The sequence below is a fragment of the Cryptomeria japonica genome, chromosome 6 (assembly GCF_030272615.1).
Source record: "Cryptomeria japonica chromosome 6, Sugi_1.0, whole genome shotgun sequence".
Taxonomy (NCBI): domain Eukaryota; kingdom Viridiplantae; phylum Streptophyta; class Pinopsida; order Cupressales; family Cupressaceae; genus Cryptomeria; species Cryptomeria japonica.
Genome location: NC_081410.1, coordinates 553,122,417 through 553,147,209, shown reverse-complemented (window position 1 = coordinate 553,147,209; position 24,793 = coordinate 553,122,417). Strand labels below are relative to the sequence as shown.

The 24,793-nt window shown below is 35.2% G+C and overlaps 1 protein-coding gene across 2 annotated transcripts; it reads right to left on the bottom strand.

Moving 5' to 3' along the window:
- Window positions 1-5,247: 5,247 nt before the first annotated feature.
- LOC131067303 (uncharacterized) lies at window positions 5,248-22,256 on the bottom strand. 2 transcript variants are annotated; one of them, XM_058002266.2, is made up of 2 exons: window positions 20,011-22,256; window positions 5,248-5,859 (listed from the first exon to the last, which is right to left on the bottom strand). In XM_058002266.2, exons 1-2 carry the CDS (start codon window positions 22,087-22,089, stop codon window positions 5,761-5,763), a joined length of 2,178 nt encoding a protein of 725 aa, XP_057858249.1. In that variant the 5' UTR covers window positions 22,090-22,256; the 3' UTR covers window positions 5,248-5,760. The 2 variants fall into 2 exon arrangements, with proteins under 2 accessions (XP_057858249.1, XP_057858248.2); XM_058002265.2 differs by lacking the exon at window positions 20,011-22,256 and adding an exon at window positions 13,872-16,147.
- Window positions 22,257-24,793: the final 2,537 nt, after the last annotated feature.

Genomic DNA, 24,793 nt, shown 5'->3' with positions numbered 1-24,793 from the left:
CCAACTTATGCTCAGTAAGGATACCTGCATATAAATAGACATATGGTTGCCTCTCACCACGAACTCTATGATGAATAGGCCGAGTAATAGCAATGTGCTCCTAGCACCAAATCTATAAAAGTGTGCATCCTATAGACAGACTAGCACTCTCATCGAAAACAACCTGATGAAGATCATGATACAAATGAGCGAGCATACAAACACCCCACGCATATTGAGTTCGATGTTGCATCATGCTCTGAAGAATCTCACCCCAACCAACAACAAAACCTCGAGATCTCCTATCTGGACAGATGAATCCGCCAATCAAACCTGCAAGAATCATTGGGAGAGTCTCGTAATACATGATCATATCCTCCCATCAGATCTCTCCTCTAGAAATGCTCTCATCACCAAATACGGCTCTGCAAGCCTCTGTCCCTCCACGATTTTGAAAATCATACTGGACTAACTCACCAGTCATAGGGCTGTGAAGAATCTTGTAGACATCCTTGAGCATCAAACTAATCTCACCAGTGGGCAGGTGGAAAGTGTTATGCTCGATATGCCATCTCTCTGCTAAGGCAATCAACAATCCCTATTATGGGTAATATCAGACATATATAACAAGTGGCATAATTTGCAGGCATCTATGTGTCTAATCTTAGCCTGTGTAAGCTCTGACATTAAGTGGCGCATAGCCGAGAATTTCTCCTAACACTGGAGAACATCGAGTTTCTCCTATTTAACAAGAGAATTTGATCTTTATCAATCATCACTCATCTATCTATCAAATCAAAGAGATCGCTAATCTATCACATCAACAATTGGTACATCTTTTCAAATGAAGCAAATCAAGCTATCAAATCAATCTAAACCTATCAATCATGGTTTTCTATCAATCACTGAGTTCAATCAAACTCTGTTATGCTCTTCACCAGATGCTGAATCAGTTTCTTAGAGCTAATCTACCAATTATCAATCAAATCAAATCAAATCAATCAATCATTTATCCTATCAATCAACATATCAAATTTCTATCAATCAAGACATCAATCGAATACCTATCAATCACAATTGCGCATCCAAATGCATCAATCACATCATCAAAATGAATTTTAACATGAACAACATCAAACAAATTCATCTGAAACAAAAGTGCTAATCTTTCTAACGAAAAGCGCTATTCTATTGAACAAAGGCATTGAAACACACATATGCATGAACCTTTTTCACAAAAGCGCTAACCCTTGGAACAAAAGCGTGAAACAGTCAAATGCGCTACCCTTTTTAACATATGCGCAAACACTCAAAGCATAAGCACTGACTTAACAAAAACGCTAACATAAATCACAAAGGCGTGAACAAAACAAACGAATGCGCTAAATCAATCAAACACATTAACATCCAATGCAAAAGCGCTAACATGCAAAACGAAAGCGTTAAAACATAAAGCTGAAAACCGAAAAAATTCAAAATAGCCTCACACGTGCTGAAAAACATGGAAAATAGTACAAGTTGCAAAATAACTCGGGATAAGGTACATACCAGATAACCATAGTCAGGAGGTTGCTGATATCATCTAACGCACTCAAATCGATGGTTCTTGAACGGGATCACCATTTCGCCACCTCACCAAAGACAAATTTCTTCACAAGCTGATAAGGATGCAAATGAAATTAAAATTACCTTTGGTTAATCTTATATTTACCATTTGGAAGGGTAATTAATGCTTTTAAATAGGGCAATTTTATGTATTTTTCATAAATGAATTTAATTGAAGGACTTTTTCAATTATCGTGAGATCAATCACTTATCCAAAATTTTCAACAATTTCACGATCAATCTCCCGAGGGGGCAGACAATTAGGATTTTTATCTCCATCAGACACACTCGAGATTTGATTTAATCTTTGAAACAATGTTGTTTTGACATCATTTCAAAGAGGGGCAAAATATATACACATAAAAATGGCTATGAGCGATTAAATAAATATTTTATATTTATTTAATATTTATTCTTCTATTAAATAGTTAATTTGAAAAGATTAATTTATTTAATTCATTTCATGTCTTTCTATTAATTAATTTAATTGAAATATTTTATTAATTAATTCATTTATCCTTTTCTTCTAATCAATTAATTAAATATCTAATATTTAATTATTATTCTTTTATCATATAGTCTCAAATATTAAATAATTTCTTAAATTATTTAATTATTTTCCAACTCATCTTTCCATCTCCACTTCATCATTTTTTGCCAACTCATCCATCATGTGACTAAATTAATTCAACAAAATTAATTAAATAAAACATTTATTAGCCACTTATCTTCAACTTCCAAAATAAATGAAATATTGTGTACGTACACATATTTCCTAACTTTCTTCTATATTCTCTCCAACATCCCTACATCTTAGGAAGGACTTGAGTCCACTTGTCCTCTCATGCTTAAATCTTCTCCAACCATCCCTAGATTTCCTCAGTCAGCAACCCAGTCAAGGTGAGATAAGTGACACTGGTCTTCTCCTCCCTCCTTTCTCTCAACCTTCATTTTTGCTCACAGCCATCCAAATCTGCAGATTTGATCATGATTGTTGATCTAGGCCACATCATCTTATCCTCTCAAAGTCTATAAATGAGGGAGTTTGAGTTGAGAAAGAGTTAGTCTTTAAGTGAGTTTTCAAGTTAACAATTTGTGAAAACTTATGCATCTGTGAGTTTTAATCTTGAAGCAAATAGTATAATCATTTAACATTTCTCATTTAGCATTACATATCATAGTATCATTTAACTATCAGTTATCAGTCCAATCTTCATATGCCATTTTGGAAGCTACCAGTGTTTGTCCAGAGAGCACATATTTGCAACCAGGAACAGTGGAGTTAAGACACAATGAGACTTAAATCATGAAAGTAAAAATAGTGTTTTTATTTTAATATCAATTTCATGTAGTTTCATTGGTTGAGTTTGGATTCCCTGTAGCTTTTCCTTTGTATTTTGTGAAACAAACATGTTGTAGGTAGCATTCTAATGATGAAATTCAAGTCGACACACCAACATTTTTCTTTACCCTTTTTGCCTTTTGACTTAGATATAGATGTGCCTCTCGAATCCTCTCCTTTTTCTATGGATCAACATCTAGCTACCATTGTTTATGGTGTAGAAGTTTCTATATTAGACTTCCTTCGGACCTCTTCAGACAACAAAGCTTCCACAACAAAATCAAATTTGAAAGTGTCAATTGTTCTAAAGCTAATAATAATGATTACGTAATTCTAGGATTCAGACAATAAACACAACAATGTGATTATCTTCTCTGCATCTTCAATTTTTACACCCATTCTAGCTAATCGAAAAACATAAGTATTGAAAACATTTAAATGGTCAACAATTTTTATATCTTCATTCACAAACTATGCAACTACCTCTTCAAGTAGATTTGATTTATCAAAGATTTTATCATGTAAAGACTCCATTCTACTACATAAACCTGATGTTGTTTCCTCTCTAACAAAATTAAAAAAAAGACTCATCTACCAAACACAATCAAATTGTGCAAAGAGCTCTTGTATCCAGATCTTCCCAATCCTCATCAATCATATTTGTAGGTTTCTTTGACTTTCCTACCAATGTCTTGTGCAATCCTTATAGCGCTAACAAATCATGCATCTTGAGCTTCTAAAGCTCAAAATTATTCTTCCCATTAAATTTCTCCACCTCAAATCTCACATTTGAAACCTTTACCATTTGATGCTTCAAAATCAAACACCAAATCCTAACACAATCGCTACAAAAATAATTGCTCTAATACCACCTATTGTGTAAGCGAAAGCATAAACCCAAAATACTAAATATTGTAACACAAATTAGATGTGAATAAGCAATAAAGAAAATAAAATGAAATAACAAATAACAGACAAAACACATTTACGTGGTAAAACCTCGACAACATACCAATGAAACATCCACAAAACAAAAATATGGATATTCTTATTGCTTAGAGAAAATAAGTACAAACTTAACAGCTGCTGCTATCAGATTATAATTATAATTTTTGCAATAACTTTATCTTCCACACAATAGAGATATATACAATATCTTAATTTTTACAATTAACTTTGCATTCAGAATAGTAGATAGATATATATAGAATATCTTCAAAATAACAACCACCACCAAATATGGAAAAGCTAATTTTATCCCTTCACAGAAATTAAGAATTTCCTCACAAACAAAATCAAAACTGTTTTTACTAAAAGATAATAACTAAATTTGTTTTGTTATTTTCTTATTTTATTGTTGCCATTATCCAAAAACTTGTATACTTAGCTTGACCTGTTGCTCTGTGTTATTAAATTCTATCACCTGGTCTCTAATTATTTGAATATTCCCATCTTCCGTAAGAAATCTTGTTCCTTTTTTCTATCAACTCTTAGTTTGATAAATTCGTTATATGCATTTTAAACATTTGAGGTTCTTGTACTGAGCAGAGTTCGAGACTCTACTGCTGTAATAGGGGCGAGGTTAAATCCTAAATGCTTTTGAAAGACAGATGCCCCTCTACTTAAAGCTTCTAGAAATATTATTTTATTTTGGATGCATAGAAGAAAACAATCCATATTCTGATGGTGAAATTTTTTATTTCACTACTTCCCACTGTTAGGGCTTGTCATACGAGCCAATTCTCATACGAAGTACTTCCCTTTTATGATAATTTCTAAAAACAATAAGATAATTTTTACGTCGTTGTCAAAGTATGATATGCAAGCCAAGAAGCAGCCAGACTGGTGTGGACACAGATAAATACTCTACGTTGCAATGCAACGTAATAGTGCAACGATTTTGTTTTGTTTAAACTTTAATAAAATCGTTTCTATATGAGAATATTAAGTTTTTTTGTTTTTCTTTATTAATAAAAGAAGATGGATGGTTCAAGGGACCCAAATTTTTTAACCAAATCTTAAAACCCATATGCTTGCCATAAGAAATATTGTATATCCCTCTACACATGAAACAAGAAACTATTAGGCATAACTGTTATATAAATATGGCTAATACTACTACAGATATGTACCAAAAACTGAATTTAGGCATGCAATACAATCTTACTAGCTTGCAACAAATGCTTATTGTGTAATCAGGATTCTATTCCAAATTTCAACACCTTTGAAATAATAAAAAAGATGCGTAGCAGGAGCACCAATTTAAGCACTCTTTTTAGACAACTAGCTTCTGCTAGACCAAAATTAGGAAATCAAGCCCCTACTAAAATAATTGTTCATATAACAGAACCAAAAAATTAAAAATACAAAGTCCGGAATGTTAGGCCAGCATTTTTTCCATGCAAGAGCATGTCCTACTAGCTGACCAGAGACAACCAGAGACAACCAGAGACAAAAAAACATTCTAGTTTTTTTGGACCACAAGAATCTTGATCTCTTGAATTCTTTTTTATATAAAAGCTGTTCATAAAAGAGGGGCCATTGGATGATTTGACTTACGTCTAAAATATGTACTGTAATCCATTCAAATTACACTGGACCACTCACAAAAACTATAACTGTAAAACAATATTTTAGCTAAAGTAGCTATAATGACCAAAATCAATTGGGAGTTATAAACAATAAAGGTGCTCCGACAACAGGGATACGATTATCATGGATGAAATCTAAACTAGACTAATATCAAGTACGCTGCATTGCTGGGTATTTATGCTTACAATATTAATCAAAGAATAAATAAAATAATACAGAATGAATGATTTTTTCTGGCATGACTAGTTGTTCATCTCCTTTGCCGCAGCGAGCACAAATTCACTATACAAATTTTTCAATGCCATTATGAATGTAAGGATCAATGGACCCATTATTGCACCCTGCATATGGAAATAAAGAAGACATTAAAATATATAGAACCAAAATGAAGCCTACAATATGGTCAGAGGATTCCAGAATCATATTTCAAGTCAAAATGCAATCACAATTAATCATGATGAATAACCAATGACATAATATCAAGAAGCCAAATTAATATATATCACCAACCAACATAAAAACACTAAAGCACATCTAGAAAACCTTCCTCATATCAGCTAACAGTTTCCCTTGGAGCATCTCTCTGGCTATATAATTTTTTAGTTTCCATAAAGATAATAAGATACCAAATATGTGCAATCGGATTTGAACATTTACAGGGAGGAAAACACCATACACCAAATTCTAAAGTGGCTGTGTTTTTAAGTTGTTCTGTAAGAAAATGCCGTACACAGCAGTAGCAAAGTAAGTATCTTGGCAGTTTAATTCTTATTAAAAGTTTATATGTGAGGCAGCTAGTGATTGTAATGTATATTTATCTTAGGACGTGTCCAGTTCACATGTGCCATAGATCTTTAAAAATGTCCACGATAATTGGCCTTAAGCATTAAAAATGAATCTATCAAGAAACAGATGAGACTGCAGTTTTCTAGATGGCAAAGTCTAACATCTTAACAAGTTTTCATCATGTGTTTTTAATGTTTCCGTCACCAGACATACAATGTAGTATAAACAATGTTACCTACATCCCCAGTGTTTTCATGCTGTTCTGGATACCTGGGTGGGGAGATGCAGACAGAACATCCCTACCCCGTCCTCTTTTTTCTACAGATCTTGACGACACCCCTCACCATGGGGGATGTCTCCTGGTTATGTCCTTGACAGCCCTGTGACATCCTGACACCCCATGCAGGAGCCTGTGAACAGACAGTGAATCGGTGCTGCTCATCCGTTCTTTTGATTTTCTAAGCTCAACAGTATGCTGTCAGCAGTCCATTAACTGTTATTTGGTTTTAACAGTGTGAATTATGATAGAAATTAATCTTTCACTTCCACCTTGTGCCATGTATCTGACAAAGTGATAGTTTATCAGTTATCCTCTACCCAGGTGGGCCTTAATCTTGGCAGTTTTTTACAAACTTAAGAGCAATATACAAGCCATCAATAAATGATTCAGGAATTATGAATGGATCTGGTTGACTGCAATAACTTTTGCTGTCTCATCATTTCTATCTCACCATGTTGGATCTTGTCACTCGTAGTATCTAGTTGGTACTTTTAACTTTTTGCTCATTAGCAATGGATTCTGATACTCGGCTACTACAGTATTTGAATGATAACATTTATGATTTGACAATTAGCACTGTTTAATTGTTATAACCATGGTGAACAGGAGACACAGGGGTACCAGTATTGGTTTGGGGATAGGGACACCAACCAGATAAGGATACGTGAGTGAATGAAAGGAGACAGCCGCTTTATATGTAAATATGATCACCAGAATTTGTGGGTATGTGGACGAGTACGTGGTCCATGTTCCTATAATGGAGTTTCTTGGCAACTATGGCTATAACTTATCAGTGATCAATTATCAATTTTGTAATGTGTTCTCAATTCTGTATTTATTATTTTATTTTGTACATTTTGTGTAAATTATCATTTATGGTAATTTAGTCAAGATTTTTCTGTCACCATGTCTGTCTAAACTGGAAACTCAGAGAAACACTCTATAACCTAGTTTTCAACCACTATGGTTCTTCCAACTTTTCCTAGTTATTGTCTTAAAACTATACAAGCCCTAATAGAGGTAACTGCTGCTGTTACAACTGAAGGCCTACTTCAGTCAACCTGAAAATTACAGGATTGAGAATCTACAGGAATTTGTTATGTATCAGCTGAAATTGCCAAAATTCCAGAGACAACTATAGGCAAATCTTCATTATCTTCAACAAACTGTTTCAAATTTCAAATTGCCAATGTTCAAGTGGTTGGACAAGGAAAGGCTAACTTCAAGTGGTCATGAAGGACCAAATACGCAAGGTACCTACCATGTGCAAAAGCTGGAGCACTTGGTAACTCAGCCATTTAATGTTACATCATTTTGAGTTATATAGCATTCATGTCCATTCTTCTCATATATTATGCCAGCACATAGTGGCTTCCACCTGTACATACCACAGGTATATCCATAAATTGCTATTAAACATAACAGGGTGTTTGCAAAAACCTATGGATTTTCCTCTGGCAGTGTATTAACAAGGAGAATTTGGCATAATCCTCATCCGATGATCTCCTTGTTTCAGCTGGCGTGTGGAAGGAGTAACCCAGCTTTAAACATAACTTTTAAGAGAATTTAATTATTGTAATGATGGTATTTAAAGCCACTGCAATCGATCTCCTGTATATTTGCCTTCAAAGTGCCATGGTAGATCATCTCTCATTGCATATGGTCTTACATATCTATATATACTCCCATCTTTATTGCAGCCTTGCATATTAACCTTGTTTATGTCATTGAAGGTATGCTTCTTTACTGGTCAATTACAGGAATTCTGACACTGGTTTCACTTGCAATTACTACAAGAAGCATTTTTAAAGTTTTTTTGATTTGCCCCCATTATAAGCACTCAAATTTCGCTTTTGTAATCCCCAATGCTTGCAGGGTCGCATCATCTCCACCAGATGTTCTTAAATGAGAGCTTACCACTTCTCATCTTTGCATGATAACGGCTAGCAATCTAATCAGTGCCATACATGTTCTCATGGCCCTCCTGATAATGGGCCACACCTATTGCAGGCATTGGGATGATCATGCGAATTAAATTATTAAGTAAACTCCATCAATGTACAAGACATCATTTCTAGCATCTAGACATTTGCCTGAAAAGCAGGCTTCCTCAGCTACCTCTCTTTATACACAAATGGACTAGAATGATCACAATGGATAAGACATTATCAGAGATTTGATAATCAATTCGCTGCTTGGACAATCAATTCACAGACCTCCAGATTCAGTGGTCAACCCTCCTCACAAAAAAGACCATGATACTAGACCGAAGCAGTGAAAGAATCTTAATTACAATCTGGAAATTGTCTTACAGCAAGTAAGATTTCACAATTTCCCCTCTCCTCCAGCAATAGTCACGATGATAGCCACAGTCGTGTTCTACAGCAGGCTGTCTTAATATAGGTTATTATATATTAAATAATGCTTGATCATCCCTCCTCTCCTATGGACATCAATTCACTAAAACAGCAATAAACAATTCGTTAATTGCTAAGAGGCGACTTGAATTAATGCTAAGAAACGATTCAATGAATTAAGCAAAGCGATTAAAGTCAGTGGTTAATTAACTTAATTATGAAAAGCAACGGTCAAAGAGGGAGAAGTCGCCTCTCCTACAAGCAGTTGTAACTGAGTAAGGAGTCATGAATTCTCACCACCAATGGGAAGATATGAATAACCATTCCAGCATCCAAGAAGATTATTTAAGGAGGACCAGATCTGATATATATAACCAGATTCAGGCATACAGAGAATTAATAATTATAACTGTGATTTGGTATTAAGTAATAATTCTTATGGTAGACAGCATGATGAATCTTATTTATAATTACTTACTTATGAGCAATGTGTATGCAATCTAGGATTATGATATTATTATATGATCTTTTATATATAGAATATAGGCAATTCTTTACATATTTGTTTAAATGCTGCAATCAACCATGATAGGGATGATAAGGGAATACAAGGAGGGGAAACAGTTATGAGGTCCTCTTCTAAGCATGCCACCTCATGGTGGTGACGGATAGTCCCATGAGACCAAGGGGGTGTAAGGAGTGCCCCACCCTTGGGCTTAGAAGGGAAGGATGTTCCGGACACCCTACTATAGTCCCCCCAAGCCTCTGCTATGGTTGACCATTAGATTAAGGATCTCCAATCATAGGGAGGAGAATAAGGGTGACAAGAAGAGGGGAACAGCTATGGGATTCCTCACTAGGTACACCCCCTCATATGGATGGCAAAGGGCCACATGATGGCCAAGAAGGATAGTATATCCGCTCTTGGGCCTAGGGTAGAGGGCCATTTAAGGCACCCTAATATGCCTCCTTATCCTAACTCTCCTATGGTTGGATTCCATCAATAAATTAGATATATCTTATGATTAAGTTAATGTTCCTAACCCTACTAGGAAAGATATATGCTTTTGACTTTAAATAATGTTTCTAATATCTATTTTATGGATTATGTTTCAAAGATTTCCTAACATGTTTGCAGGATCTCAGCCAGGTATATGATGTCACTCACTCTACTCAATTTATTATTTTACTTGGAAATTGTGATTTAGGGTAAAAACTAGGGCATTACAAAAAGGGGACATTACAGAACACATGGCATTTCAGAATTCTTCTATAATCAAATCTGATAAATTTTCAATCAACATCCACTACATGAAGACTGTGATGAATAACTCTAATTTAAGAAATGATGCGTTCACAATTATTGAAACTTGGCTATGCTTTTACATCACTTGTCTTTGATCCAGCTCAAGACAAATATTTTTTTGTAAGCATACTTTTAAGTCTTTGTTTTTTGGTTTGTATGTTACACAGGAATGAGGCTCTTTCCTGTAATTGTCCATGTTCTTGTGCTCCTTGTAGATATTGTACCCATGCTTAGAGCGTATATCCTTGCTCTTCTTAGTATGTTGATTCTCTGTTTCTAGCTGTTTCTTTAGCACAGTCTCAGCTAGCTGTGTCTAGGTTTGAAATTTGTTAAATGGCTGCAGTTATGTCTTTTGGATGCTTCTGTTTCAGCATAATGCTACCTATTAACCTAAACTATAATTAAAAAACAAAAAATAATTTTTTTCTAAACGACCAATGTTATGTGCAAAACTTGCAAGCTTCTAGGCTATCGGTTCTCACTTGTTTAAGTTCATTCAAATAAGACCAACCTATGTTAATAAGTTGACTGGACTCTATGCAAAGATCAATGTCTATCCTTACGAAATAAGTGGCTGGTTCTGGTACGGGTATGGGGTTCTGTTATACTGGTATGACAGTTTTTTTTTCCTTGGGTACAGCTGTATATATATACAAAATGGCAAATACATTTGATATCTCATCTAAATATTATATTTTATAATAATAGTAACATTTCAATCTTTGGGCCTGTTAATACGCTTTCCCAGGTGGATCCGGAAAAGAAGTTGGAGAAAGGGGAAATAAGGGTAGGAGTTGTATGGCAGAAGCTAGAGGAAGGTCTGGTGAAGATGAATTTCGACGGGCATCAAGGTGTAATCCGGGGCCTTTTGGGGCTGGATTTGTTGCTCTGGACTGGAAAGGTGATATCCTGGCTATTGGGGCTAGGGGATTGGTAACGGCATAGACAATGAAGCAGAGGTGCAGGCAGCATTGTGGGGGGTGAGGATGGCGCGATGTCTATCAATTCCTTATTTGCATTTGGAGGGCGACTCACAAATAATTAACAAATACATCCAATTAATTAAAATGGAATTAGAAACTTTCCATTCCTTTCAAATCTCTCATGTATTAAGAGAAGGCAATGATCTGGCCGATGTACTTTCCAAATCGACTACATCATTGCATGAGGTGGGTAAGAAGGCGTGTGGGAGGATTATTGAGGTGCATTGTTGGCCGATGTGTGATTTGTACGCTGCCGAAGGAGAAAGACTTAATGATCATTAAATGCAGATTTGACAAGTGGGTGAGGTGGTGCATTTTAAGTGCAAGGGTGGGCAGCCGTTTTGTATTTCCCATGTTGAGGTGTGCAAAGGAAGCAATTGAGATTGTGATAGGGGGTGATTGGGAGAGCAACAGCTAACAAGCATGGAGGCAACTTTTTCGCTTCATTCCATTAAACAACAACTTGCCTTTTTTGGCAAGAATTCTGAGAAAAGGCTTGGTGTTATATTTAAATTTGATGACCCCATTTTCCTGCAGATTCTGGAAGTGTTGCTTGGTAAGGAGTACTTGCAATCGAAGTTTCGTTACAAAATGAACGCCAACATTATCTCCAGGGTAGTTGCGTGGGGGTTGATTTTTGGCTCAAAGGAGGAGGTGATGTGGGTGGCGCGAGCATGTGTCCTTGATCATTCTCTATGGGATGACCTTTACCATGGCAAGAGGGGAAGTGGGTAAAGGACCACTGCGGCAATTTGGAGAAGGCATAATGCAGGATGGAATCAATGCCGAGTTCAGTCTCTTCATCCTTTAAAACGATGGTGCTGATCGTGATGCTCGGATGGAGGAGGTGGGTGTGGGCAGGGAGGTTTTGAAAGACTTTGTCTGTGAGAAGGAAGTGGAGCTGCAGTTGGCACAAGAGGCAAAGCAGAAGGATGCAAAGAAGAAAACAAAATATATTCTTGAAGATTTTTGGATCACTGGACCGGGTAAAAAGAAGAAAAAAATGCAACTTTATTTTAGTTTCTATTTCGCAATGTGGTGGATGGTTGTTGGGCCTGTTTTTTGTTTAAATTTGGTACAATGTAACTGTGGCTGTAAAGCCACATTTTGGTGGTGGCTGGATAATGGTTTGTAGGCAGGCAAGGTGTTAATTTCATGTGTAGTATGGCTAGTGGTAAGGTGTCTTGTGGTTCGGGTGGTATTGATGTTAGTAGTTTTTTCTTGTTCAGAGACTGATACAGGGGTTAATCCCTGATTTTGATATCCTTTATGTATTAAACTACTTTTATATTAATAAAATATACTCATAATTACTGATAAAAAAAAGAATCTTTGATAGTATGATACTTCATCATTGATCAATGATATTGTGATAATAATAATTTCTAAATATAATTGTCGAAGTTGTTAGTTTTGGTCTCCACTCCTAGACCCCCTCATTGTAATCAAGTTTCTTATGTGACAAGAGATCCCAATAATTAGTAGGGGCTAGGAGTGGAGACCCAAATGGGATTGAGGGGCACTGCCCCTCCTGGGCATCAAGCGGCAACAACCCCAGCAGGATCACAGGGCAGAGACCCTACCACAAAGCACAAATTAAGGCCTTTGAAACCACACAAACCTTCATGGTACACACCGTTTTCACAATATTATCACTTAATGGCAAAATTAGGTAGTTTGTGATTGTTTTTCTTAAAAATAGCATAAGAAGAATGAGTTTGTGTGAAATAGAGTTGTGATTGTCCAACAACAAACATAAGGGTGCTTTTTAGGTTTTGCATTTTTATATTTTAGTATCAAAACATCATTTTTTGAATCTTTTTTGGGCGTTTTCATTGTTTTCTGCCTGCAAGAACATTTGGGAGCGCCTGGGAGTGGCCAGGACACTCCCGTTGCCATTCCGGAACCTAATGACTTAGCTTACTAAGGTTTACCTGAATCTGGAATGGTTCTAAAAGAGGGAAGTGGAATTTTAAAAGAGATCAACGTAAAACAGGGCTGGGGAAGAATGCCGAAGCGATTATTATCAATCTACCCTCCCCAGGTAAATGTCTAAATAAACTCAAACAATAGCTGTGAAACATTCAAAAAAATATCTGCCTTCCCACACCATGAACTGTCTTGCAACATCTACCTGTCCCTGTATATATTTGACAGTTGCCCACAATATATATAATCCTTTCATTATACTTTATAAAGGAATAGAATACAGATATCTATGCCAACAAGAAGGGTACCACTAGTTACTGAAAGACACAAATTTGATATGAACTTCATATTTTGTTATCCTAGATCAAAAATTATGGTCCTCAACGTTTTTTCACCTATTTGCTTTGCTTGACTATGAGACAGAAGAATTATGATGATGCGTAAATATTTGGAGTAATGTCTATTGGCAAAAATTGTGTTTATACAGGATTGAGCTAGCTTAAGCAGTTAATTAGCCAAAATTCAAATCTCAGTCTATATGTACAAACAATTGAAAACATCCACCCTCTGTGTATAGCAAATTATGCTAATACACACTTATAATTTATAAAAGTGAAACTTTTCAAAAAGAAATGAATAATGTCGGATGAAACTCGTCCTGGATTCTATAAACAGAAAACAAAATTGAACTGAAAAGATATAACAATCTTACCTCTAAGGCAGATGAAAAGATAGCCATGCCCCCAATTATACTAAGACCAGTCAGATACACATTTTGTCCCGGCACGTCACATTGGATCGCAGCCACTCCGTAATCCATAATCCAAATATGAATTATAGTCAAAACAACGCCCTGGAGATACTGACCCTCTACAGCCATCTGTAAACCAGCTGGCAACGAAGACACCCAAGGTGGAAATATAGGCAACAGAGCACTGGTAAAAGCAAGCAAAGTAGACATGTACACAAAATGTATCTGAAAGAATCGGAAGAGAAGCCATGTCACTGCTGCTTGAAAGAAGGCCATTTTTGCAGTGGCCAATAGCACACTGCTCACAGCATGGTTCAGAACAGTGGCACACCTGCTTCTTGTCGTCTTAGACACAGGCAGCATACCCAATACATGTTCCATCACACCGCCAGACTCCGAAGTAATCAAATAATAAAGCAGCGAGAAAAACACCATTGACTGAGACAGGAAATTCAAAATGCCAGCAGCACCAGAGGCAATTGAGACAACAACAGACAGTACAAAGTTTGTACCTCCTGTGAATAGGACAGTGCTGCTGGCAAAAACATGCTTTATGACATCCATGCTCTGCAGTGCAAAGTTCTTTGCCTTCACGACCAGATCATCCCTAGATATCTGAATATCCTTAAATAAGGCCTCCAGTTCTGTATAAATTGCCGTGAAATCTCTGTTTTGAGCCTTGATACGAATGCTTTGGAGCTTCAGAGTGAAGGGATGGGAGGGTACGGCCGGGACAGAAGAAAGCGAAAAATTATCATGGGCCGGCTTAGGAGTAAGCAAATATTGCTTAAAAGAATCCGCAAAATCTGTCATATTATATTGCCTAGCAATTGCATCCATTTGCAGTGAGACCGTCTCATAAAATTTTACAGTGTAAGTGTCCATTAATTCCGGAATATTATTATCAATAATCCACTGTTTTAGCCCCACGCGCTCTGCATAATTACTCTTCTGTACATGTTCTTTAAGGGAAATAACAGCATCTTTACCCTCAAGGCCGATCTTATACGAAAAAAACAGAATTCCGGCGACAAAGCCGATGATCATGATGCTTATGAGCCAAACAGCGATCAAAGTAGAGAGGCGTTTAAGTACACGGTGTGTTACGTACCTACTAGCTCGGCTCCAAATCGGCAGCCGAGAACCCCTCTTCCGCAGGCTTCTGCCTCTCCGAACCTGCGAAATCACCTTGAGAGTGGTCGCCACGCCCATTTTGCCAGCGTTCGAATCGTCCGTAAACTCTACCGTTTTCTGAGCCGCGTGCAGAATGAAGCCCGCAAGCAAAAAAATGGGCCACGCCGCAACCCCCAGCCGCTCGTACGTTAGAACAAAAATAGCAAATGAAAGCATCCATCTCAGCAATTTCGAAAACTTGGTATTCGAATCTTCCTCAGACTTGAGCTTCTTTCTCACCACGGCGTGACTCAGATCATTAAATGTGCCGGCCATGGCATCGTACACGGCGACTGGGAGGGCCAAGAGGGTTTCAAACAGACCAAGTTGTAAAGGCTGTGTCCAGAAATCCACCAGCGCACCTTGAATTTCACGCAGTGGCATGGAGCACAGAATCGCCCACTGAATTGGCGTCCAGTATTCTTCCAGAAGCTTCGTAACACCGTAAATGGCCGCTAGCAAAAAAATGAGTCCCCCATGCGCCATGGCAATGTACAGGGCCAGCCGGAGCTCCGGGTTTTGACTTCCGAAGGCATTGTTGTCTGAATCTGAAGTTTTAGGAGTTGTTTTAGTGGGATACGAATCGCCGACTTCCGGTAGGGCATTGTCGCTGGTACCTCTGTGTTGTTGCTCCTTTTCGTTGCTCATGTTAGCGGCTCCCTCGAACATGTCCTTCCAGGGAAGAGACTCTAGATTTGACAGCGATGGCTTGTGATGGGTTTTTATCTCTTCCTTACAGTTAGATGGCATTGAAGTTGATCTTCCCCTGGCCTTCGGATGTTTCGAACTGGTGACGTACGGGACAATTTCCATGTCCGTCAACAACGAAATCCTCTCCACAGATTTTTCCCCTGTGACACGGCGAGTGCACTGCTTACATTTCATTCAATTTCCTGTCGCTTAAATTTAGTTTGGATTATTATGACGACTTTTCGTAAGAGTACTGATCACGACGTTCCGAAAACAATGATTAAAAATAAAAATTATTGTAATCATCGTCTGGAAGTAATTCCAAAAGGCGTTCGCTAAAGAAACGCCTAAAAGTAGCGCAAATTTCCTGTCAGAATGTCTAAAAGTAGCGCAAAATGAACTCACAATTCTCTGCAAAATATCCAGATTTAGATGAAGTGGATAGGAGGCATTTATTGAGGACAACGAATCCAATCTACTGTTGAAATAAAGAAAAGGTCATCGAAATAACGAAAGGGACCCATTAAAATCTGCCATCGACAAGCGATAAACGACATGGAACTTTCATTCCCAACGCGTAGTCTATTCGGTCCCTCGATGACCAGCGGCTAAGACAGGCAGAAATGATAGCAGAAAGTTTAAAGCTGAAAGGCTCAAGTGTTTGTGGGTCTGTTCGTTGGGTCTCCACCTAAATATAATGGTTAATGGCGACATTGGCATCTATTAAGATTTGATATCTCCTTAATATAAGATTTTATATTTAAAAAAATAGAATAGTTAAGGGACAGGTAAATCTCTACATAAAACAGTATTTCTTATAGTTTCTAAAATTCGTAAAACATAATGAATTTCTATGAAATTTTTAGTATCTAAGTTTTCATAATGCATAAAATCACAAAAAATGGGACAAAAAAATGTTCTGCAGATCTTGGAGTTTTTTTTCAAAGCCATTTTGTGTGGAGATTAATAGCTGGCATGGTTAAGAGTTAAGGCTGAGGGGTATTCATTCTACCAAAATCATTTAAGACTCAATTTTAGTCTCATTTCTTATAATGGTGAGACCTTATACTCACGAAGACTTGGTATCTACAAATCAAGAGTCCATTGATGATTTGGATACATTTTGATAGAATGATATAATAAAATTATATATGAACAAATGATGTATTTTTGTGTAAAATTAGATTTGTTTTTCAATTTACTTTCTTTCTTTACTTATGTCTATTTTTATGTATTACATATAAAGTAGTTGGCATAAGTTGGTTCTATAAGAATAGGCTAATCTCCACATAAAATGGCTCTGGAAAAAAAATTTAAAATTTTTCTAGATGTGCAAAACACGATGATTTTTTTGTGCAATTTTTTGCATTTTTACAGCAATGGGGATTAGATGCTTCCAGTTCTATAAGCATTCTTGCAAATATTAATTAATAAATGACATACATTTTGTGTAAAATTGTGTTCATTTTTATTTGTTATTTGTCCTTGTTTATATTCTTTCCCACACATTTGACCTTATCTTATCCATATCCCCACATATTTCTATTACACTCAATATTACATCTCATGTCTCTCATTTGTTGGCCACATCAAGATTAACATTTTGTTGTCTTGAGTTAATCGTATCCCCATGACACACATTTTGATCTTATCATTAGTCAACTTGATACACCTTTCACATATGTATTGCTATGTATTGGTATTAAAAGCATTTAATATCTTAAAATCATTCACATTCAAAGATTATTCATTGTAGGAATCTTTTAATTTCAAGCACAAAAAGGAATCCGATTTGCAGTGAAGTCCTTTAGGACATTTGCATTAATTGAAAAGTATCATCTTTAATTATTTCTAGAACTAGAAAGTTGGTCCAATCAAGGGGATCAACCTAGGGGAAATAGAACCTTGATTTAACAATCTCTTCAAGTTATTTTATAAATAGTATTGGTCCTCAACAATCAACATAAAGCAAGCATCACAATGAATTGATGAGCATAAATGTTTATAGTAGGGGAAGGGTACCTTAGTAGTCGTTCTAGCTAACTTCTTGCATCTTAAGCTCTTGAATGGTATATTGAATTTTGACGATTCTTTTGATTTTCTTTGTTTGCGACTTAATTTCTTATAGCTATTGTTTTGTCTTTTGGATAGTTACAACAAAGGCGGTGGGATTCATTGTGCGCACAAAGGTCAAAAAGTGGTCATTTTGAGTTGATGTCTGATACATATTCCTATTGTCCCATTATCCAATCGATTTGACCACTTCAAAATTTGCACAATTGATCCAATACTTATGCACAAATTCCCTAGCAAGCATACGCTATTGGTACCAATAAAGTTGCACAATTGGTCTAATTACCAACTTTTTTCCAACTATAGTGGGCAGCTATTAGCCCACTAGATATTTTTTTAGTGGACTTTTAATTAGCAAAATCCAATGAGTAGTTATTAGAACACAAATGTTAATTGGACCCCTTCCCCTACCATTTCATTTTGGTAGTTACAAGACAAATCCTAACTAAATACCCTCATCCTTAATAATTTATTTTCTAAAATAATATTATTTAATAATTTCCAACTTAAAATTATTAAATATTTATTTTTAAATTGAATAAATTATTTAATTATGATGAATAATTAATAACATCATTCTACAATAGTATCAAAGAGTTTCCTCTCATAAAATTAAAACTATAAAATAAAATCAATAAAAATAAATAATATTTACAACAATTTCAAAATAAAAATAAATATAAAATTAAAATTTATATGTAAAAATAAATTTTGTATATCAAAATATTTATATAATATAATTTATTAAACATTTTTTATATTTATTTAAGATATTAATACTGATATAAACTATTTAAACTTACACAAACCTATAAATGTCACTCTCAATTTTTTTATATACAAATTCTTTCCTTACCACAAAATATACCATAACATTTCCAGTAGTACCTTCCCCCACCCAAAAGAAACCTTTGTATTTATACAAGTGAACTAATTTGAATAATAAATTAATCAATTTAATATTTTTAAAACAAATGAATAAAAAATTGCCTTAGTTTATTACTAGAAACTAAATAATATATTTACTACATTTTTCAAAATAAAAAAAAATGTAAAATTAAATATTTATATATTCATATTATATCCAAATTCTTTCCTTACAACAAAATATACCATAACATTTTGAGTAGTACCTTCCCCCACCCAAAAGAAACCCTTGTATTTATATTAGTGAACTAATTGAATAAAAAAATAATCAATTTACTATTTTTAAAACAAATGAATAAAAAATTGCCTTAGTTTACCACTAGAAAGTAAATATTATATTTACTACACTTTTCAAAATAAAAAATATATAAAATTAAAATTTATATATCCATATACTAAATAAAATAATTTATTGAACATTTTAAAATAAATATATTTAAGATATTCATACTAACATATACTATTTAATTTTAAGATATTTATATATTTAGCGTGGCCTTGGATGATTGTATATCTTTTTCTGAATCAATATACTACAAAATTATTGATAAAAAAAAAACATATACTATTTAAACTTTCATTAACCTATAAATGTCATTTTCAATATTTTTATATGTATAAAAAAATTAAAAATATATATATTTTTAAACTTACATAAACCAATAAATACCACTTCTAATATTTTTATATGCATAAAAAAGTTAAATTTTTTTTTTTTTTAATATCTAGATTCTTTCTTTGACTTCAAAATATGCCATAACATTTTGAGTAGTACCTTCCCATAGCCAAAAGAAAACCTTGTCTTTATATATACTTAGCTTTTAAAAATAAATGAATAATCAATTAGCTAAGTATATACAAAGACAAGGTTTTCTTTGGCCGTGGGAAGGTACTACTCAAAATGCTACATGGCATAATTTGTAGTTGATGAAAGAATCTAGATATTAAAAAATATATTTTTTATTTTTTTTAATGCATATAAAAATATTGAGAGGCATTTATAAGTTTATATAAGTTTAAAAAATATATTTTTTAATTTATTTTAGCATATATAAAAATATTGAGAATAGCATTTATAGATTTATGGAAGTTTAAAAAGTATATGTTAGTATGAATATCTTAATTAATCAGCTAATTTACTACTTTTAAAAACAAATGAATAATGCTGCTCTGTTAGAATTCGTCTTAAATCTTAGGACACAAAGAAATTGAAATGGAAAAGATAAAACGATCGTACCTCCAAGGCAGGGGAAAAGATAGCCATGCCCCCAATTATACTAAGACCAGTCAGATATGCATTTTGTCCAGGCACATCACACTGTATTGTAGTCACTCCATAATCCATAATCCATAGATGAATTATAGTCAAAACAATGCCCTGCACATACTGACCCTCAACTGCCATCTGTAAACCGGCTGGTAAGGAAGAAACCCAAGGTGGAAAAATGGGCAACAGAGCACTGGTAAAAGCAAGCAAAGTAGACACGTACAGAAAATGTATCTGAAAGAATCTGAAGAGAAGCCATGTCACAGCTGCTTGAAAGAAGGCCATTTTTGCAGTGGCCAACAGCACACTGCTCACAGCACGGTGCAAAACCTCAGCACACCTGCTTCTTGTGGTCTTGGACACAGGCAGCATGTCCAATACATGTTCCATTACACCGCCAGACTCCGAAGTGATCAAATAATAAAGCAGCCAGAAAAACACCATTGACTGGGACAGGAAATAAAAAATTTCAGCAGCACCAGAGGCAATTGAGACCACAACAGAGAGCACAAGATTCGTGCCTCCTGTGAATAGCACAATACTGCTGGCAAATACACGATTTATGACATCCATGCTCTGCACTGTAAAGTTCTTGGTCTTCAGCAGCAAATCATCTCTAGAGATCTGAATATCCTTAAATAACTTAAATAAGCCCTCAAATTCTGCAAATATTGCCCTGAAATCTCTGTTTTGAGCCTTCATACGAATGCTTTGTAGCTTCAGAGTGAAAGGATTTGCGGTTATGGACGGGACAGAAGCAATTGTAAAATTATCATGAGCTGGCTTCTTTGCAAGCAAATAATGCTTGAAAGAATCTGCAAAATCTGTCATATTATATTGCCTGGCAATTTCATCCATTTGCTTTGAGACTGACTCGTAAAATTTAACAGTGTAAGCATCCATTAATTCTGGAATATTATTATCATTGATCCACTGCTTAAGCCCCACGCGCTCTGCATAATTGCTCTTCTGTATATGTTCCTTGACGGAAATAACAGCATCTTTACTTTCAAGCCCTATCTTATACGAAAAGAACAAAATTCCGGCAAAGAAACCGATGATCATGCTGCTTATGAGCCAAACGGCGATCAAAGTAGGGAGGCGTTTAAGGACACAGAGCATTATGTACCTGCTGGCTCGGCTCCAAATCGACAGCCTGGAATCCATCTTCCGGCGGCTTCGGCTTCTCCGAATCTGCGAAATTGCCCTGAGTGTGGTTGCTACGCCCCTTTTGCCAGGGTTCGAGTCGTCAGGAAACCCTACCGTTTTCTGAGCAGCGTGCAGTATGAATCCGGCAAGCATAAAGATCGGCCACGTCGCCACCCCCAGGCGCTCGTAAGTTAAAACAAATACCGCAAATGAAAGCATCCACCTCAGCAATTTCGAAAACCCCACCTGCTGATCACAATTAACGGCACACAAATCCTTCTCGGGCTTGTCGAGCCGTTTCCTCGCCACGGCATGCGTGATATCGTTAAATGTGCTAACCATGGCGCTGTACACGGCGACAGGAAGCGCCAAGAGGGTTTCAAACAGCCCGAGCTTTAACGGCTGGCTCCAGAAATCCACTAGCGCGCCATGAATTTCACGCAGCGGCATGGAGCACAGAATTGCCCACTGAATTGGCGTCCAGTACTCTTCGAGCAGCTTCGAAAAGCCGTAAACGCTGGCTATCAGGAAAATGAGACCTCCATGCGCCATGGCAGTGTACAGGGCCTGTCGAAGCTCAGGGTTTTGAGTTACGAAGGCATTTTTTTCTGAATCTAAGGTTGTCCGCGGGGTTGTTATGGTGGAATTCGAACCCTCGACCTGCGGGGGCTCATCGTTGCTGTGATCTCTGTGTTGCTGCTCGATTTCGTATCTCATTTTGGTGGCTCCCTCGAACATGTCCTTCCAGGCGAGGCTCTGCGATTTAGACAACGAAGGCCTGACATGGAAAATTTTCTTTTCTGCACGATACCCTGGCATGGAATTCGACCTCCCCCTAACCTTCGGACCTTCCGAATCGTACTCGTACGGAACATTTTCGATGTTCATCCGAGTTCCCATTGAAATTTTCTCCACTCTGATTATTTCCCTGCGAGCCGAAGCGTGCACTGCTTACATTAAATTCAACTGTTCTGTTCGTTAAATTTTGTTCGGATTAATTCAACTGTTCTGTTCGTTAAAGTGCTGACCACGAAGCGCCGGAAGCCATCATAAAATAATAATCATAATCATCGTCACCTGGGAAAGGAAGAAATGTGATAATATAATTTTATAGTTAACAATGGAACATGCTAATTTTAAAATACTACTGGCAGATGCAAGATTACTTAACATTGTAGGATTGTTAATAACTAAATTACATTTTAAAGTCAACCACATTGTTAAATTAATAAATTACATCTTAAAGTCAACCACATTGTTAAAGTGATCAAGGATGGACAGAAACATTCATTTTCAATGCAAGTCTCTTACTCGCTAAGAATAGCATAAAACATTTTTCTAGTGCTGCGTAGAGCCAAGATATTTGACAAAAATACTTTATTTTTTGTTTTATCTACGAATAGACATTTTATGTAATACACTATTTGACAATGAATCATTTGAATAAATTACATTTTTATTATAAAAATATTTAAATGTATGCCATCAGTCTAAGAAATTTTAAAAAATATTTAAATGCATGCCATAGAAAGTTTTTAAAATATTTTAATGCATGCCATCAGTCGTAGAAAGTTTTTTTGGTTGGACATAAAAAGAATAAACTGAGATTAGATTCTTATTAACACTTTCCTCGAAAGTTCCGTGTATAGTCAACACGTATATGCAATCAAAATCTATTTTTTTAATATTAAGTATAAATATTTTATGTAATAAATATTTGTGAGATGGTAATTAAGATAAAATTATATTGTAATTCTTTTATATCAAGGGAGAGGTTATGTATTTTAATTTTGAGAAGTATGTGTGTGTTTTTTTTTTATGGGTGAATTAAGAGGTTAAAGTTGTTGATTGGAGTTTTAGGTAGGAAAAATGTAGCTACATTAATTAAGTCTTCATTGAGTTGTTCAAAAATTCTAGAAAAGATAGACTAAGACATGTGCATCAAGCATGTATTAGTACATGGTTTATGTATCGTCATATTATTTCTTTGATATCACTTGTGAAAATGGATACTCTTTCTTTTTTTTTTTCACTCGATAAAATGAATCTAAATTACAATAAATATTTCACTAATATAGAACAACAACAAAATTGTTGGAACAATATGTAAACTATTGGGAACAACAATAACTACCCTTCACTTGTGAAATGGATAAGTTCTTTCTTTTTTAAGTACAAAGACGACAATTAATATACAAGTAATGGGTACAAAAAAAGATACACATAACTTGTGATGCAACACCATAGCAACTATTAGCATGTGTAAGTTATTGGGTCATCTCTCTTGCCCTAATTTATTGATAAAACAAACTCTTTGGTAGAAAGTTGGAAGACAAGAAGCAAGCTTCCTAGATGATGTATGCAGAATTTGTTACTCCTTTTAACTTGCACCAAATCCAAGTGTGTCACTATTGATTGTTGTTTTAATGCTCTAGAATGAGATAATTTCAAATGACACTTGCATAATTAGAATGAATACATTTAGGATCTTTAAATACTAGCACATAACATTAAATTATGTAAAATGTGTACTTCATCTACTTAAGGCAAAAAAATAAAGGGATCAACTAACCAAATTCAAACTTTGAGTTTAAAAAAAGGAAGAGTTAAGTTCCTAACTTTAGAAATTCCCTTAGATGGTCAAATATTCATTTATAGGTGACTAGAGATTATATAGAGTTGGGTGCAAATGATGGTTGAGATGTGATGGAGAGATCAAAAGTGGAGGATGAATGAGAGTATTTCCCTAGGATTGAAAAGAGAAGGGGGAAATATTTAGGTGTATACATAAGTTATGTAAAGTTAATAATATAAAAAAATGTTATTAACTAAATAAAAATAATGTAATAATAAATAAAATATTCCAATAATAAAAGGAGCATAAAGCCACTAGTTCATCTTTTTCTATGTATGCCACCCATCCAACTTGCATTCACAAACCCTTATATATCTAATTTCTTATCCACGACACTAGTACCATGGTAACACGTATAGTAATTTAAAGGCCCTAAAAAATATCTAAACACATTAGCATAAGTCCAAGGTTAGACATACTACTTAGGTAACATCTAGTCTAGTTAAAACCATTACATGCATCACATGTTACCAATAACACAAGAAAAAAATATGTTAGAAATATCCTCAAAGTCATCATTTGACTAGGGAAACTTATTAAATTAAATCTTTAGCACACCAACGTGAAAATGAATGCTCACAAATTTATTATTGTTTACACTAAACTGTTGTCAAATGATATTAATGTAATTACTCTAACTTAACAAAATATTTCCATGTACCCAAATCCCTACGAATATCCATACCAAGAGTTATTTTGTAGATCCAAAATATTTCATATAAAATATGCTATAAGGATGAATTTTGAACTTCTTAATCATCATGATGTTGTTATTAATAAATATGATATCCACATACATGAAAACAATTAGAATCTAATCACTGACCATTTTAACATAAATGTGGTGATCTTCCTCACCCAAAAAAATATTTTTTTTAGTAGAAATACATCAAACTTATAGTACAAGTGGGATTCAACTGCTTTAGGCCATATTGTGACCATTTCAACCTACAAACCTTATGTCCCTCC